We start from the raw sequence: 19,837 nt of genomic DNA on the forward strand, positions 1-19,837 counted from the left end.
AGGTAACGGGGTTTATAGATAATGTCTCCAAACTTCTAAGCTGACAAGCTTTCTTCCGCGGTAGAAAGAGAAAGCACAGTTAGGCACATCTGGGTTTATTGGAGGTTTAGTGATTCCATTGAAGGGCTTGACAAAAAATTGGCAGACGAAAAACTTTTGATGGAAACAGAATTAAAAACCTTGAAGAAGAATTTTCGTATACAATGATAAAATTTAATAAAATTTATTCACAATTTTTGGAGCATTAGACATACTATAACTTTTGTTATTTTCATTTTTCTGCTTATTTTGCTTCTTAACTGTTTTTTTTATATATATATATATATATATATATATATAGAGAGAGAGAGAGAGAGAGAGAGAGAGAGAGAGAGAGGTGATTATTAACTGGACTAGATTGACTTTAAACGTACAATGGATTACTTAAAACAACTTACCTTGAGATTCCTGGGAGAGATCTCTTTACTCAAAGCCATCTGTTTACATAGAGCTTCGAAGTCGACACTTCCCAAAGGACAAATAACTTCTCCGATGACATCATCTCTCGAATACCTGTCGAAACTAAGAACAACGAAGTGCAAAGTGGTTGCTTGAAGCTGGTTGGGATTAATACCGTAGAATGTAAAATCTTCGTCGTAAACTGGGTTCAGTGTTTTCCGAAGAACTCTTGTTTTCACTTTGTGTTGCTTCTCGGGTAGAAGCTGTAGCTTAACGTAAGGATCGGAGCTGCCAATATTGGGATCCTTAGCTGGTAGATCGGTGCAGCGAACTATGGTAACCAATAGTGCATTCTTCTCGGCATTGTACTTCAATCGAAAATGTAATTTTCCTAATTTTGTGGGCTTCTCTTCGACCACCTCCTTCTCTTTGGTTTCTCCATCTTCGGTTGTGGGACTAAGGGCTTTTTCTTTGTCTTGCTCTTTCTCGTTTTCTATGTGAGTCTTTGTCACCAGCTGTTTCACTTCTGTGTTTGCAGTAACAGAATGTTTTACGTTTGACCCTCCCCCTGAAATTCCCCTCTTTTCTACTTCACGATTCGAGGAATCGGTTGGCGATTTCTGACTCGGGGGAGACTTTTGCCCGGTTGGACTTGGACTTTTCTTTAATATTGGGCCTGCAGGACCGCTGCTTGGACTTTTTACCGCAGTTGGCTTCCTTAGCATTAATGGCTTCTCTGGAAGGTTCTTCTTCAAGGCTGACGACAGTTTATGAGAGGTCTGAGCTGCTCGTCTCCTATAGCACATACAGCTGATGGCTGCCAGTGTGACAATGAAAAAGGCGCTACCGACACATATACCGACCACAGCCGGAGTAGTGACTAAAAAAAAAGAAAAAAAGAATTCATATTAGAAATGAAACAGAATTAAGATTCTCCTTAATACTAAGTCTATTCTATTAGAAGCAAAAGTGAATTTTTATATCTGGAAAATATGAAAGTTGTGAATTTACGTGCCTCTGATATTAGTTTTTCAAATAGATAGTAGACAGGGGAGAGCCATCGCTAGGTTGAAAGGGGTGCACTGCACCCGGGCTCCAACGTTCAAGAGTCGCCTGAAAACCTGAAACTTACATACACATATGAAGAAAATTTTAAATTCGCCAAATTCAGTTGGCACCCGGTCGCCGCATACCCTAGGAACGCCCCTGGAAATAGTAATACCTCACGGAAATTAAAAGGTTTAACTGTTACACAGGGCCCGGCCATATTTAAATTAGATGTCCCTTGAATATATATATATATATATATATATATATATATTCAAGTGCATATATACATATACTACATAGTTTACAAATACTACATACGTTTTTATATTTATATTGTGAAAAATAATTCCTTGATAAAAATATTTTGTTTTTACACTTAACAAGTTAAGTTTAAGTATGCTTTTTATATTACACGTTTTCTTGGTTTATTATTAGAAATTTTTATCACTACTTTAGAAAATATTTAGACTGAAAATGACGCCCCTTTCCGGGTTTGGCCACAATGAGGAACAGATTAAACCTTTGTTTTATACGCGAACAGATTAAACTTTGTTTTATACGCGAAGACATTTGTGTTTTCGCGTATAAAACAAGAATCTACATCGCCAAAGACAGAACATTATTCCTGATATTTTATGACAAAAGAGTCAGAAATAGAAAATTTTATTGTTCTTGTTTATACTCCGGCACGACCACCAGGTCAAAGGAGTTTACAATAAATTATCAATACAAACATTAACTGTATTTAGCAGTCACGGGCTTGAACCCCGGTTCACTCTAAGAGCACGTGATACTGCACTCTTTCTCTTGACCACTCGGCTACGTCAGGCTTATAAACTCTTTTTGTACTCCGGAACGACCACACAGTCAGAGGAGTTCACAAGATACAGAGAATACGAGAAACAGCATCGCATTTATCAGTCATTGGTTTGAACCCTAATCACTCAGTGCGTGTACTTATGCACCTCTTGCCTGAACACTCGGTTACGGAGGCCTTTTAAAGAGGAAATACAAGTTCAAAGTCAGTTGTTGCTGCAATATGATTTTCCGAAAGATCAGGGAACAATAAAATCACCAGTTCAAGTATGCACTGCATTACATTTCAGTTATGAAAACAACAGGGATTACCATTATTTTTGAAATAGGATGCTTCTTTTCCAACCAACTCTCCTAGTCCAACGCGCTAACAGTTCTTTGTGAAGGCGATATAAATTTTACAAAAAAATGTGAAACATCTTCCCCACTGTCAGGACAGTAGTGTTCAGACCCCTCGGTCTCAATATTGAGCGCTCAACCTATCTTTTGTCTTCATACACCATACCTCTGCCAGCAAGGAAAATATTACGTAGAGTGAAATTAAAATTTATGCAGGGGAACCGACATGAAAATTATAGCAAAACCCATGAATAAATTATATACTTTCTTCAGAAAGTGACCTTCAAACACTACATTCCAATCACAGCATGACCTCGTATACAGCATCCCATGCAAAAATTGCGCCCCGTTTATGTAGGATCTACCATGGGAGTGGCACAGCTTCGAGCAAAACAACACGAAGCTTCGGTTCGGCCGGGTCGTTCAAATGCATCGGAACTTTCGTTTCATGCAATAAATAAACGACATTCATTCGGCTTTAATGAAACAAAAATAATAAATATTCAACATAAATACCGCAAATTGCTTATTGCAGAAACCCTAGAGATGAAAATATCCGTAGACCATTCCTATTATCCGACGATTGGTCACTTATGCGCATGCGTGAAGAATAAACATTACAACATAAGACAAAAGTTTCGGATTAATTGTGTGTTGCTCTTATTGTTGTGAACATGTTGCTTCGAAAAGTTCTAGTCCGACTTAAGGAATGAAGAGAATAATCGCCCCATATTCAGTAAGCTTTTTAGATCCCTAAATTTTAATTTTAATGTCAATCTATAGGAACGAAGAGAATAATCGCTCCATATTTATTAAGCTTTTTAGACCGTTAAATTTTAATATCGATCTACGTAATGTTTTCCTTGCTGGCAGAGGTATGGTGTTTGAAGGCAGAAGATGGGTTGAGCGCTCAATATTGAGTCCGAGGGGTCTGAACACTACTGTCCTGACAGTGGGGAAGATGTTTCACATTTTTGGTAAAATTTATATCGCCTTCACAAAGAATTGTTAACGCGTTGGACTAGGAGAGTTGATTGGAAAAGAAGCATTCTATATCAAAAATAAAGGTAATCTTTGTTGTTTTCGTAATATAATAGAATATAGGAATTACAGAGCACATCAAATCTATTACATTTCAGGCACGTAGAAAATAGTAATAATTCATGACATAACAAAATAAGTTAATCCATCGACATAAATTTATTACAAATATTCCTGAAATATTCTCAGTAAGTATTGAAATTTTGAAATGGATCAGAGCTGCTGTTCCAAATATATAGTAATATTTCTATAGTGGGAACTGGGTAGGGAATGTTTTTAAATTATAATTGAACTTGGAACCAACCAGTGTCCAACAGAATATACGTTGAAAATTTGGTAGCAATCCACATTTTATTTTCGATTAATGTGTAAATATACTTTCATTTATGCCGATTTTTGTAGAAGGGGAGACGAGGGTTGCAAAATCTTAACTGGATCTGCAATTCTCCCAGGGACCAACATAACAATTTAAAATTTGGTCTCGACTCGAATTTTCGTTCTAGAGTAAAACGCGAAATATACTTTTATTTATTTGAATAGATATCTGTGGTCGAGGTGGGAGAAGGCAAGGGTGCTATGATTGATTTTTAAAAATTGAGTAGACCGGGGTTCAAGCCCCTGACTACTAAATACGGTCGATCTGCCAACCCTCACTGGACCAGTGTGGCCTCAATATGGTCCATTTCCCCTCAACATAAAATTGTTGAGGAGGCTTCCATCCTGCGGTGGGTTGATAATGGCTGCAGTTTACCTTTTTTTTTTTTTATCTGGTGCAACATGCCGATGGACGTCTTCGTGTCTGGCGCAAGCAACAATAGTCCATGGATCCATCATGCATCATGTGCTCACTATCCAGGAAGGGGTGGTTACTTAATATGGGGTATGATTTGCTGGCAAGAACTATGACCCCTGGTGCGTAAGTACCAACAATTCATTAGTGAGGTCTACGGGTAGCTCTTAGGAGACCGTGTGCATCCTGTAATGTTGAATTTTATCCCGGACAGAAACGTGATCTTCCAAGACGACAATGCGCTGTGTCATCTGGCCCGCACTGTGCAGGAGTGGTTCGAGGAGCATAGTGATTGGTCTCCAAATTCGCCTGATCTGAATCCAGTTCGTGGTAGATGACTTTCATCAACCGGTGCAACACCACCACTTTGCTTATTGGAGGCTTGAAGTGGTAAAACCCATGTTTAGTCTCTAGAGCAAAGTTTCCGGCATCCCCCTCCCCCCATACTTCTCCTTCAACCCATGCACGGTACTAAGTACTATAGGTTTTGATACCTTTCGTGTTTGGGGTTTTCATAAAAAAAAATCTGTGGGATGTTTTGGAACGGGAAGTGTGTGGCCTCTGGATACAACTGCCATCTGTTCGATTCTATGCACAGCCATGTAGGCAGCATGGCTGCAGATCCCTACGGATGTCTTCAGACATAAAGAATCAATGTTTATAGTGAGGCCCACACGTGGTTCTAGACACGAACATGGTTAGTCAACTTAGTAGCTTTTGAATTTTAGCTTTCGATTCTATCTCATTCGTTCTCTATCGGATCAACATAAATGCGCACTATGCACTTATTTTATATATACAGGGTGTTTCAGTTAAACGTTTCAGAACTTCTAAGATGGGTAGGGTACATCCTGACAACTCGAAATCATATAGCAATGTGTGGTCGGAAATGCTTTCCTGAAGCGGTGTTGTACATAGAAGCACCATAAAAAGAAAAGAGACCGTAAGTGAGAAATCGTTTTAATAATACATGAAAAGAAGCAAAAGGTACATGGATTAAAGTAAGTGTTCGAAGTTTCTTCCACGGGCTACAATGCACGCCTCACATCTCCGACGCATGGACATCCGAACATTCTGGAATACTCCAGGCGAATTTCTTCGGCAGCTACTGCGATTCTTGCAACCAGCTCCTCAGCATTGTCAACAGGGGTGTCATAAACTAGCGATTTCATATGACCCCAGAAATAAAAATCAAGACATGATAGGTCGGGGTGACCGAGCAGGCCAATGCACGGGACCACCACATCCGATCCACTGTTGACCAAATGTGACATCCAGGTAGTTACGAACATCTCCGCTATAATGAGCAGGGGCTCCATCGTGTTGGAACCACATTGTCTGTTGCGTCGATGCAGAAATCTGTTCATCTCTCAAAAGTTGTGGCAATACTTGCTGCAGAAAGATCAAGTAGATAGGTCCGGTTAGACGACACGGTAACAGGTAAGGTCCGATGAGGTGATCTCCCATAATACTGGCCCATTCATTGACCGAAAATCGAATCTGTGCTGCACGACGACTTCTGTGTACAATACCGCTTCAGGAAAGCATTTCCGACCCCACATTGCTATATGATTTCGAGTTGTCGGGATGTACCCTACCCCTCTTAGAAGTTCTGAAACGTTTAACTGAAACACCCTGTGTATATATATATATATATATATATATATCTGATAATTAAAAATAAAACATAAGCCAGTAGTATGGCAAAAACTGTAGAGCGAAAATCAACATAAAAATAACGTAAAATGTTATTACATCTTAACTTTTAAGCCATTATTTATATATATATATATATATATACACACACACACACACACACACACACACACACACACACACTGAGTGATCGCTGAATTATGACCACCCCTATGAAAACTGAATGCGACCCGTTGACCACGTGAGGAACGATACTGCAGAGTTAATCGACCTACGTAACATAGATAAGGTGTCAGTGGTTCAGTAGGTAGTAAAATTCCGAGCGTGATGGGTAACAGGAAGGATTTATCGGACTTTGATAAAGGACAGATTGTGGGTGCTCGTCGAGCTGGTGCCTCGATTCAACACCTATCCGCGCGGTATCTGGATGTCCAAAATCAAAATATCCCCAATAGCAGCAGAGTTATTAACACCAGGAATGTAAATACACAGGTCATCATCACCATACAGGTATAATGCATTTCCACTAAATCGAGATTTAATTACAAGCACGGAAACAGAGTTAATATTCACAATGAAAGAGGCTGTATATATTTGTAAATAGTTATCCCCATGGGCACATACAGGGCTGTCATGCCTTAGAAAAGCGTTGCCAGTCCACACTTACGGATAACACATTTAATTTTAATAACTATCATCCCATCTTTTCCCATTTTATTTTAATAACCACCATGTCAGTTATTACCATTTATTTCTATCATTTTTAGCCTGGTTAGATATCATATTGTATCTACTTCCCACAATAATACACCAAGCTTTAAATTACAATCAACACCAGCTCACATTCAGGAATGCAAAGCACGAGACTTTGCCTACGGCAAGGTTAACCATCACGCCACGGATAAAACCTGGTACGTCTGCGCAATAAACTGTACCACATACACATAAAACTTTGGCGGGAAATTGAACATTTTCAGACTGATCACCACAGGACATGGAGGTGAGATACTGTGATATTTCAATCTGTTACATACCCGTAGGGCTTTGAATCTCCTATCACAGTTTGCTGTAATATACGTAAACCACCCTGTTTACTTAAAAGTTAGTACTTATATATAATTAAGTATATATATTCAATAAGATTACTCTTATAATTCCAAATTATCCACCAGGTAATTAACCTAGCAAACCTGGTATAGAGATTACAGAAACGGGTATGTATAATACATTCCTCCAGTATGACTATATGTCTGCTCAAAGCCCCTGAGGAGTAGCAGAGATAGTTATCCCCATGGGCACATACAGGGCTGTCATGCCTTAGAAAAGCGTTGCCAGTCCACACTTACGGATAACACATTTAATTTTAATAACTATCATCCCATCTTTTCCCATTTTATTTTAATAACCACCATGTCAGTTATTACCATTTATTTCTATCATTTTTAGCCTGGTTAGATATCATATTGTATCTACTTCCCACAATAATACACCAAGCTGAATGAGGAAGAATGCTAATTTTCACTAACCTTTGTTAATTTCGATGTAGTGTGTTGGGCGTGTAAGTGTTATGTGTTCTGTTGTTACGTTTTCGGCCTGTGCCTGGCTCTTAGCAGGTGAGAAGCAGTAACACCTGATCACTACGTCCCCGCCACGTGGAGGCAGCCAGCATCTGCTATCTCCTGCTGGGCAAGCCCAGGGCATAAGACCTGAGAGTGCCCGAAAAAGAATGAAGTAGAAAAGGAGGAATACAGAGGGAGAAGTTTGTGAGCTAGGGAGGTAAATGGATAGAATAGAGGAGGATCAACAGAGGGACCCTCCAATAATTAGAAGGGAGAAGAAGTAAAGCAAGAATAAAGTAGGGAGAAGTGGACTAACTTCTCTAACCATGGGAACCTATCCCAATGGAAAAATCCCATCCTTGGAACTAGGATCAGCAAAACTTCTTAATTTACAGTTTGCCTGACCCCTTGTAGGCAGAACTTCTCCAGTCGTTGAAGAAATAATTGATCTTCTAACAAAAACACAGAGAAAGCAAATTCCACGAATTCTGAAAGGCTCCAAAGAAAGATGCAAACGTATGCAAAGTTATTGGAGATACATAGGTTCACTAGTTGGTATTGCAGGTTATATTCTCTCTATATTTTACGTATATATCTTTGAATACTGTTTTTAGCTTGGTTTGGTTAATACTTGTAAATAAGCTGTGGAAGTCAAAAGTTTGTATACTCGAAATGTTATTCTGTAAGGATTTTAATACTGGTAGGTTGTTGCCTATAATTATGCTATTTGGTATGATGTTCAGCAAGGGTTTTAGTAGACGTTCAAGAGTTTTACCGGTTTGTGTACATAACTATTCTTGCATGAGGTTATTAATCTGAATCCTATGGGTTTTTTAATGGAATTTTGGAATGAAGTATATATATGGCAGACTAATGGCTAATGTTCAGTTTTAATTTTTTGTTAAAGGCTATAAGTTTATTTGTAATAATATTGCAGGAACTGGATATAGGTTTGTATGTATTGCTGGAGTTAAGTTCAGTTCTCAAAGTATATGCTTAAAATGATTTGCAAATAAAAGCATAGTTATTTGATGCTTTATCTACTGGTGTAATGATGAAGTCTTTTTGTTTTAGTTTAGCTAGGTTATAGTAGCTGAATTTGTACTGGCTATATCCATTTGAACTTAGTGATGTAAATTTATGTTTTAATAGATTGAATGTATTGCTAATCCACTATGTATTGGTGTGTTATGTTTATGTGCTAGACGAAAGCAGTTTAATAGGTCTTGATATAGCTGTTTCTTGAAAATAGTTAGATTTATTTTGTTACATGGCCTAAATTTAAATCCTTGGGCTAGGATTTAATCTGAGTAATTTAATCTGAGATATATCTCAGTAATAGGCTTCTCATATATAGCTTCTTAATACTATTATTCGTTTATTATACACACACACATATATATATATTATTTTATTATTTTATTTTTTTGTGGTTTTTGCATCACTTAGTGCTGTACAACTACGGAGATCGTTACCAGGGATTTTTTGCACCTGCAGTGGTTTCGTGGCCACTACCTCAAACATAAGAGTTGTCGGTCCGTATCTGAAAATTGATTGGGAAACGCCGAGCTAAGAAATGAATGGTGGGGATTTCTTATTCTTTTTTATTGCTGGACAGGAAGATGGGTATTCTTTCATCTGCTAAGGCTAATAAGCAAGTATGATTTTGTGAAAATGGTTACCTTGCGTAATATTACGCTGTTTCATCAGAAATTGACTCTTGTAACTTTAATCGATAATCGGCCTAACTCTGTAGAAATATGCTTCTTAAAGTACAGTATATTAATTGCTTATTTCATTTCATAACACGCGAATTTAAATCATATAATGCGTATAACCCGTATAATGTGTCATTTGGAATACGAACTTAATTGCATTACTGGAAGTAGTATTACCATGTGCTGCTTCCAGATTATCAAAATAAGAACATCGATGCAATCTGAAGTCCACACACCAAAACGGAATCCAGGTGCATTTTCCTTGTCGACGTCATTAATCGGCTGTAGATCAATATGTGTGAATCTTTTATTTCAGGGAAGCCGTCACATCTTTCTTTCGTACTTGTCGGAGGTAATTTTTATTGACTTGTGAGCGATAATATATATTAGCGACGAAGTGCTAACGACGTTTCTTTCTAGTGGCCCTAACCACGTTTCAGCAATCTTTGTGTATGTTCAGGCTGAAATATTTAAGGAGTGTGTGACAAACGATCTGTCTCACATAACTGTTGCAACCCAAGGAAAAGAGATGAAAGAGTAACACTAGCTAGTGTAGGGAAGTATATGACAAAGTAGTCACGTGTGTGTGCCAGTCGCTATGAGATCGATTAGTACCCGGGACAGAAATTACTATAAATTTCCTCCATATAATTATAATAGGCTGTTATGGTTTCAGTATCAGAGTTCTGGATACCTAATTTTATTTCTTAATTTCTGCTAAATAATCTGTTTGAAGAAAATTAGTCAAATCGTCCAGCTTTTGTTTCCTGTGTTAAAAAGAACTAATCCATGCAGTGGTGTAACCAGAATTTCATATAGGGGAGAAGCATGCAGTATGTTATGTATATACTTATTATATTAATTTATTTCTTATTCCTCATAAAGAATCAGCTTGTATTTTAACGTAGAAAACTAAATCTGGTTTCCTTTTATTTTTTGGTAGTATCTTAAAGTGGATACTAATAGAATTAACAGGAGGAATCTACACTGATAATAGTAAAATGTATATTTTTCTTGGGTGGTGGAAATGCGCACTTGCGCCCCCCTCCCTGTCTGCGCTATCTACGATTAAAAGTATTATGATCATTACTATAGTAATAAAATGATTAGTGTTATAGCTCTAATTCTAATCCAATTAAAAATGGAAGTTTCAGAGCAAAATAACAATTATTATTATTATTATTACTAGCCATATAGTGCAAGGAAGCCTGAGGCTTATGCTGCACCAACTAAAAAAAATTTCCGAGTTACCCTGAGAGAGAGAGAGAGAATCATCAAGGGAGAGGAGAAAGAAGAATGATGATATCCAGCTCAGGACCCTGGGTGTGCCAAGCCCATACTCACCAGATGTGAGCCCCTGGGGTAGTACTTAGTAGTTAACTAAAAAAAGGAAACGTTAACACAGGTTAGGCAAATTGATGTATAAAATGTAGATTGCGATACTTTTAATTGTTAATGTTCGACCTCCTAAAGGCATGGATGTTACGTACCAAATTGTCGCGTGCGTTTAACTGTCATATGGCGAATTATCTTATAACCAATTGATGTTATCCTTTGAATGTCAGCGGGGAAAATATCTGTGGGTACTATTTCTCAGGAAGAAACATCTTCAAGTCAATAATTGGCAATTTGCCGAAAACACAGCCAGGGGCGACAGTATGGCGAGAAATGACCAGGTTAGCAGTGTAAAATACTAACAGCAACTGACAAGCTTTGGGACAACCGGTTTACCTTATGTTGCTGTCAAACTCTAGAGAATCTGAGTTTTGGGCTGTAAGCAGCCACAAACACCTAAAAATTGCACCTAAATTTTCCATTTCATGTTGCGCATAGAGATCTTCATGCAATGAATTTTCGTGGAAGAGCTACAGCCTACGAGCATTTAATAACAAAAACTGTACACAATCGATTGAAACCCTGAAAAGCCGACTCACCTTCCTACCTGCTACAGGCCAATAGCACCGCTCTCTGTTCTAGCTAAACTTCAAGAATAACTTCTACTCTCCCGCCTTACTAGTTGTTTTCCTGTTACAATGGAAAACAACTTGCCTCAGTTTGGCTTCAAGACGGGTCTCAGCTCTGAGGACGCCGTCCATAAGTTCATCTCCCAACCCAATGAAACATAGCACAAGTATACCCTAGCCATTATGCTGGATTTCGCCGGCGCCTTCAACCAGCTGTGGTGGCCCAGCGTTATTAGGAGGCTGCGGCTGGCTGGAGTTTCCTGCAGTCTCTATGAGAGTATAAAATCCTATCTCAACAACAGATCCGTGCAGATTGTAACCAAATATCAAAAAGTCTCCAGATGTGTTATCTGGGGTTGCCGCCAGGGCTCTGTTCTGGGACCATTTCTGTGGTCAATTATCATGGACGAGTTTCTGGGGATGGATCTCGGCGGGGTCTTACCCTTGGCCTTCGCGGATAACGTTCCTCTTGTAATACACTCTGACACAAAAGATGGACTGGAAGTGAAAGCAAATCGAGCTCTCGGACGGCTACAGAATTGGGCCTCTATCTATCTATCTCGGGTGAAAAAACGAAGTCCATCCTGTTGAAAGGGAAACTTCAAATCCGCAGACCCCCAGTCATGAAGATAAACAACATACCAATCAGATTATATACTGAAGTTAAATACCTAGGCCTCCACATATATGCAAACCTCACCTTTCATCCTCACCTGAAGTACCTTACCATTAAAATAAGAAAATATTCAGCCATGATCAGAAGAATAAGCTGGGCTGACTGGGGTCTGAAGCACAAGGCCCTCTCTCTCTAATTTACAAAGCGGTATTCGTACCGATTGTCTGCTATGGGGCCTCCATATGGTGCACTAGAGCAACACTTGAGCGGAACAGGCGTAAACTCGATTCAGTTCAGCGATTTATGCTTCTGTGTGTTAAAACGGCGTGCCGCACAGTCAGCATCCCTGCGCTCCAAGTCATCGCAGCATTCATGCCCCTCTACCTGGAAGTACTGAAAAGACGCCTCTACCAGCGCCACCAAAAAGGTATTCCCACCCAACTACTGGATCTGCATCTGAACCTCACAAATGACCATAAGCAAGAAAAAAGGTGTGTTGTCAGCGACCTTCAGCATGAATGGAAGGAGTCTTGGAATGCAACAAATCAAGGAGAAGTAACTAAGAAGTTCTTCCCCACATTGCCTTACTTATCCCAAACCTCCTCCGAGGTATTTACGGCCCATTCCTGCAAAAGTTAACAGCGCTCGGCATAGAAAACAATCCTTACTGCCACTGTGGAGATGAGGAGTCCTGGGTCCACGTCATGTACGAGTGCCTCTCATATGATGATTGCCGCCTACAACTCTTCACCGAGATACAATCGAATCCCTGCCAACAGGAGCACATCCTCATAAACGATGAAACATCTTATGCAGCCTTCACTACGATTTGCACAGGCAGTTATTAACATCAGACGGGTTTATCACACCCATGACAGGCCTGACTGGAACATTCCACCACCATTACAAACCTAAACACGGGTAGAATAAATGCATTACTCACATCTTACTCTAATTCCTAGTCTGCAGGAAATTATAGCAACCAAGCTAGCATACAAACCGCACTCTGGGGTAGGATTATGCTGGTACCCTCTTGTGGGTGCAGGATCTATTCTGCTGGCACTCTGCTGAGTACGGGATATCCCTTCAGAGCACAAGGCCAATCGCGCTCATACGGAGGCACCTGCCCCTGTGACTTTAATTCCCTATACATTCTCCCCCATTTCGCCTTAAATCATCGGTTGAGCCCTTCAGGTTTAGGCGCATCAGCGACTCATATCATATGCGCGGTGAATTATATCTGTGCACGTGAGTGTTCGCCGACCAATTTGCATATTGCATGGGCTAAAAAAATATTTTAAATATATATACACTGAGTGGACACTAATCATGGGATACCTACCTAGTAACGGGTAGGCCCATCTTTCACCCGGATAAGGGCAGTCACACAGCCAGAAATTGAGTCCATTAGTTCACGAAAGCGTTCCATAGATATTTCCATCCATGCTTGCTGCACCGCAGTCCATAATTTCGTTGCATTCCTGGGTGGAGGATCCAAAGCTCGAACGGATCTTTCCACAGCATCCTAAAGATGCTCCACAAGGTTCATGTCCGGTGAACGGGGGAGGCCATTCTATGGTGGTAAAATCTGCGGAATGCTCTTCGACCCATGTTCTAGCCACCACGGCACTGTTGGGAGGCGCATTCCCTGCTGGAGGAGTCCATTGCCCTGTGGGTGCACGATGACCATGAAGGATGCAAATGGTCTGCAAGGATGGACACGTAACCCTGGACCGTTCAGAGATGCGTCTACACGTACCAGAGGTCCCAACGTGTGCCAGTTGAACACGCTCCAGACCATTACCGGCCGTCCACCTGCCTGAACAGTTCCTTTTTGACATAACGGTTGCGTAGCTTCGTGTGGTTTCCGCCAGATACCCACCCTCCGTCCGCTTGAAATAACTGGAAACGGGACTCATCAGACCAGTGGACCTGTCTCCAATCATCCAAGGTCCAGTGCCGATGTTATCGCCCAGTTGAGGCGTAGAGTCCTGTATCGTGGTGTTAGCAATGGGACTCTGGTGGGTCTGCTGCTCCCATAACCTATTGCGGCTAATGATTGCCTAATGGTCTTGATGGTGACATGCCTGGCACCTCCCTCGTTGAAGTCGGCTGTGATTTGTGCCACTGTCGCTCTCCGCTTGGCTGAAAATGCGAGACAGACGTCTACGGCCACTACCTTTCTTCACCACTCAGTGCTGTCCACGATGAGCTGTTATTCCGGAACTTGGGTATTCATGATACACTCTTGATACTGTCGAACGGGGATAATGCATTTTCAGTATCACCTCCGCGATAGAGTGACTCATGCGTCGGGCACCCACTGTCATTCCTCTTTCAAAGTCGGCGTTTATCGATACTGACATTGAATTATCGTCCACGTGAATGCAGTGTACCTATATACTCTACCTGCCAAGCGGTGGGTTCGTCCACTAACGGAGGAGTGACAGCATCGTGTTGCCTAGGAACTAGGTACCCCATAAATTCTGTCCTTTCGGTGTGTGTGTGTGTGTATATATGTATATATAGCAGAAAAGCACAGTGGACTCTGCTTTTCTGCTGCCACTGATTAGCTTTTCTACTATTTTTTTTATTAATTTTTATCTCTATTTAATTTTTGGATTATATAATCTTTATTATATACAAAAGTAATACTGTATATACACAACAGCAGGTATTTTACATTGGCTGGTGGACAATGGCCTCGGGGAATGGGGTCCACATCGAGATTCTGGTTCATCCCGGATGTATGAAACGGTGCTGAGTGCTACATTAGTATTATGAACAATATTTTCTGTCATACGCTGCTGCCATTTTATGTGATCATTCCATATACCCTTGCAACTTTTCCTGGCAACCCCACCATCTGTTGAAATACTATTCAGGTAATTTCTGGTATAACATATACTACCACTAATTGGTTATCATTCCTGGCACGTGGGGATGGTCAGGGATCATTTCTCTGTAAAAGGATGAATTCAAATACAGCATCAGTCGTCTGCCAGTGTACTGATAACTTCATACACAGCATCACAGGCCTCAACTCTGGTCCTACAGGTCATAATCGGAAAACTGCCATTGTATTGTATTTGGAGGGACAACTCCAACCATAATTGATGGCATCACGATAAATGTAATAGCACCACCAAAACAGGAAAAATCAAGGTTAAGGCAAATACTTAATGAGAAATGGCAGGGAACTACACTTGGTAGGGTGACTTACAATTTCATATCACAGGCAAAAGAAATAACAAAAATCACAAACATAGAGAATCCCAGGTTTAGAGGCAAGCTACCTAATAACAGGACATGGGAGTCTGAATGAAAAATTACATGGGATAGGAAATAAGCTTGCTTTCTTCTAATGGTCTTGAAGAACATGGTTCCCTCTTTAGCATTAGCATAGGCATATGATAATGCTAAAGAGGGAACCATGACCCCAGAAAACGAATAGGAAGCAAGAATAATGACAAAATTAAAAGCAGTGCAATGGAAAAATAACAAGATGAACTATATCCCCCACTTCTCATTTACTACAGCAATGACACCTTTCCCAGAGCCTCCATCACAATTGTTAAGTCCGTTGAAATTTCTACTAACCTAGACTACCATTCACAAAATCTACTGAAAAGGAAAGAACAGACTACTTCAACCAAGAAGATAAAATAGAATGAAAGTACATCCAACTATTGGCTATAATTACTGACAAGGACCACAAAAGGAATAAGACTACTGGCCTTATTGCGAAACTCAGGCGAAATGTTACAAATAGATGATGCTAATGAAGCACTCTACCACTGCTGGCCCTCGTACGTGGACCAGGGCAGGATTACGCGCTAACCTCACAGGCACTCCCTCTGGGGTGTGAAGACTACTGCCTTGACCTGACTGTCGTGCTAGGTGGGTGGGATACATTACTGTCTACTTACCTCACTCCTACTCCTTTTCAGTGGGGAAACCGTACTTGAGTCCCCCAACGCAAACTCAACACTACATATATCCCACTCCTTTCCTTCTGAATTAATTTTCAGTTAGGAATTCTCTCAGCAATAAATTGGCACTGGGAGCGTCGCAGTAAGTGTACAGCATGGCCCGCCTCCTCGGGGCAAGAAAGGAAACTAAATGGGAAGGTTGTCCAGGTGATTACTCTCCTCAGTGGCTAAATAAATAAATAATTTTTCTGTATATACTTCGGGACGACCACACGGTCTGCGGAGTTCAAAAGGTAGAGAGAATACAAGAAACAGCACCGTATTCATCAGTCACGGGCTTGAACCCGGGTCACTCAAGGCACGTGTACTTATACCCCCGCTCGCGTGACCACTCGGCTACGGCGGCCTTAGCCAGTCTACAACACAACAATAGGACCTGTTGTAATGCGCCACTAAAACCCAAACAAACCAATAGGACCTGACACTACGCATGACTACTATGCCTTCTGGCTGCAGCAAAGAAGATAGAGCGGCTATGAGGGAACCTGGGTCCCTACACATATACATGTCCTTTCTATTAATATAAAATAGAGCTACAGGGAGTTTATATTACGTCACAATTACGTTTATATATTGTGGAGTTTATATTACGTCACAAAGTTACGATACGGAGGTGGGGAAAAATCCCTGGTGCTCTAGATAGAAAACACCTTTCTGAGCACCTTGTAATCCTCAAATTCTGCATTTATGTGTTTCTTATTTATTATGTACTTCTCAGCTATAAAAAATGGCCTCCCATATGTGTATATGAATGGGGTCTGCCATAGCTCCAGTGTTCCAAATCGCTTCCGTCAAAATAATTATCACCTCCTATGTAGGAGTAGACAGCCCATCATGTTGTTTTAAAGTTGTTCAATTCGTTTAATGACATATATTTTACGAATTTTGCATTGCTTTAATCTCCGCTTAATGAAAATAGCCTTTTCAATAGTTCTGCTCCGAAGTTGAATTCGGCGTGCACACCTGAAACTTCAGTAAAGGCTTTCCCGACCTTGTGAGTCGCAGCGTGCTTATTCCCGTGAACTCTACAAAGAACTAAAAAGATGAGAAATTAATGAAATAAGTAAACCCATTATTAGATATATTGAATTATAGTGCCCGTTTTTTTTTTTTTGTGCTCCGCGAAATATCCGGTGTAACTTTTGTTAATCGAGATAGAACTGTGTTTCGATAGTATAGTGTCATTTTGGATGTGTTTTCAGGTGAAATTTGAAGCTAAATTGTGTGTTTGTTTCTGAGAAATTGCTATTTTAAGAAAGTATAGTTACCACATTGGCTGGTGCAATTTGGTCATGGTAGCCCTTGCGCCAAAAAAACAACCACCACCTGGTGCGACATGGCCACCGTGTAGTAACGATTGTCAAGTTGGCATTGCTGTTTTGGCAGGAAAACTAATTATCCTTGTCTGCTGTGAGTAATAGTTGTTTCACAAGTTTAAATATCGATATTAGATTTGTCAAATTATTTCCTCTTAATAAAATGGAAAATAAAAGTTAAGGAAGGAAGTTAGTAGGTGTAAAGGGGAGTGGGGAAAGTGGTGGATTCCCCCTACCCCCCAGTAACGCTGAGAAATTCTAAATTGCCTAGACAGGTGGAATAAGCAAAAAAGGTAGACAATAAAAATAGTAAAGGCTGATTATCTAAAAATCCTTCCATGACTAAGGTAGAAAATATTACTAAATCTGTTTATACATAAGAAATTAGAGAGTCTAGTTCGAGTTCGCAAAGAGGAAATGTTGAACAATCCGTGGAAATAATAACAGATAAAGTTCATAGTTTAAGTCTTGAAAGTTTGCCTATCAATTCTGTTGTTGATGAGCAATCCCAAACAAATGTGGATGCGAGGTAGATCTGGGACAAGTTACTGAGGTGGAGGGAATAGTTGATATTGACTGAGGATGATTCGAGAAGAGAGTTTGGAATTAGCGTAAGGGAAAGCGATATAATAGTAAGCAATATACATGATCAACAAAACAGATACGAAGGTGTTACTTCAATCTACGAATTAGTTATTAAATTAAAGAAACAGGTCAAGAATTACATGACGAATGAAGCAAATAAAATAGCTAAAACGGTTTCGAATTATGTTTTGGATAAGTGGATATGGAGTCGGTGACTACGGTATTAATAATCGACAAGGAAATATTGAAAGCTGGAGCTAATGAATTATAGTTTCAGGCTTTATTAATAGACGACATTGTCAAAAGGTCAACCACTAGTAAAACAAAATATGACGTATGATGATAAACTTAAATCCGGCGGTATGGGGGAAGATAGGAGTAGATCATTTGAAATTTGATAAGGGGCTAACTCAGAAATAGTTTTCGGATGACACAGGGTTTAAAAAGCAAAATATGTTAATAAAAGCAGGTGAAAATTCCAGTTTGCAAAATAGTCAGGAGGTAAGGGAAGCAGTAGTTAATACCCTCAAAAATGAATATAAGGAGATTAAAATACGTAAAATGAGAACAATTTGAAATAAGGGGCTTGTTCTGGAATTTGAAGAAAAGAGTGATATTGATAAATTCTCTAAATCAGAATTGCTAAATACAGCTGGAGTAATACTGTATATGATAAACCAAAATTGAATGATCCTACATTATTAATTTATGTTCCAAGAGAGTTAACCAAGGAGGATATGATAGAAGTTCTTTATTGTAAAAATTTAAAGCAGTATGGTTTTGAAAGTATTACAGGGTGTAACTTTTCGATTTCAGTCAGGAACTAAAGCAAAAACTACAAATTAGATAATTGTGTTTTCCCCAAGTTTATTGAGGTGTATTTTATATAAAGACAGGATATTTTTAGACTTTTCCTCGTATAAATTTCGAAGGTTTACTATTGTACCAAAATGCTTTAAACGTCTAGGTTTTGGACACTGCACAGTATACTGTCAACATAAGTCTGTCGTGTGACCATTGCGAAGAAAAAGGGCTTGTTTATGCTGATTGTTGTCAAGAGATCAACCGGAAATGTGTTAATTGCAAGAGAAGGAAAAAAGATTGCAATCATTTGGTACAGGACAAGAACTGTCCTGAGTACCAGAGGGCTGTTGAAATATTTAATTTGAATATTAATAATGAGTAGTCTAAATCATAGGGAAGATAGTGGGAGGTTTTCTGAGCACATGGGTACATTGAAAATTATGCAGATAAACTTGCAACGTTCTGTGAGAACCGGTACTTTTTTATTTACCTATTTATATATTTATCTATAAGGTCAGGTGTATTATTATTAGCTATATGGTGCAAGGAAGCCCGAGGCTTATGCTGCACCAACAAAAAAAATTCTGAATTACCGTGAGAGGGGGGGGGGAAATCACGAAGAAAGAGAAGAACGATGATATCCAGCTCAGGACTCTGGGTGTGCCAAGCCTATACTCACAAGATGTGAGCCCCTTGGGGTTAGTTATACCCAGTACTTTGGAACCCAAATAGGTAGTTGGTTATTATTTCAATTTTAAAACAACGGGTACCTCACTCCTCCAAAGTTCACAAGCTACTGGACAGGTAATTTTGTTCTTTCTGTCACAGAAGATTTTGGGCGCTGAGGTTATATTTATTTCCTTGAACAGATTAAGACTTGACAGATTTTGTTCCCTTTTTTTTGAGGGGCAGTGTACATTTCTCTTAGCATAATAAGGCATTTATTTAAAATTCTAAACATAAAGGTTTGTTTCAGTGTCAAATTTACACAACATTATCCCATTTAATTAAGAAATAATATCACCACCTTCCTTCTTAAAATTGTACAACTCTACTTTTAATTAAGGTTGACTTCAGGATCTATTTCTGCTACCTTCTTTCTACATATTCATCATACATATATATTTTTTTTTTATTAAGCTTATCTCTCTTT

At 39.5% G+C, this 19,837-nt stretch overlaps 1 protein-coding gene across 2 annotated transcripts in view; it reads right to left on the reverse strand.

The window, feature by feature from the left end:
- Positions 1 to 19,837, reverse strand: part of Syt4 (Synaptotagmin 4) — a 248,167-nt gene that overhangs the window by 74,548 nt on the left and 153,782 nt on the right. For both annotated transcript variants that reach the window (XM_090368529.1, XM_090368527.1), the window contains exon 2: positions 438 to 1,318. In XM_090368529.1, coding sequence (XP_090224655.1) covers positions 438 to 1,318 — 881 coding nt within the window. The remainder of the gene's footprint in view (positions 1 to 437; positions 1,319 to 19,837) is intronic.

This window comes from Mastigoproctus giganteus, chromosome 2 (genome assembly GCF_048544385.1).
Source record: "Mastigoproctus giganteus isolate SK-2022 chromosome 2, ASM4854438v1, whole genome shotgun sequence".
Lineage (NCBI taxonomy): Eukaryota > Metazoa > Arthropoda > Arachnida > Uropygi > Thelyphonidae > Mastigoproctus > Mastigoproctus giganteus.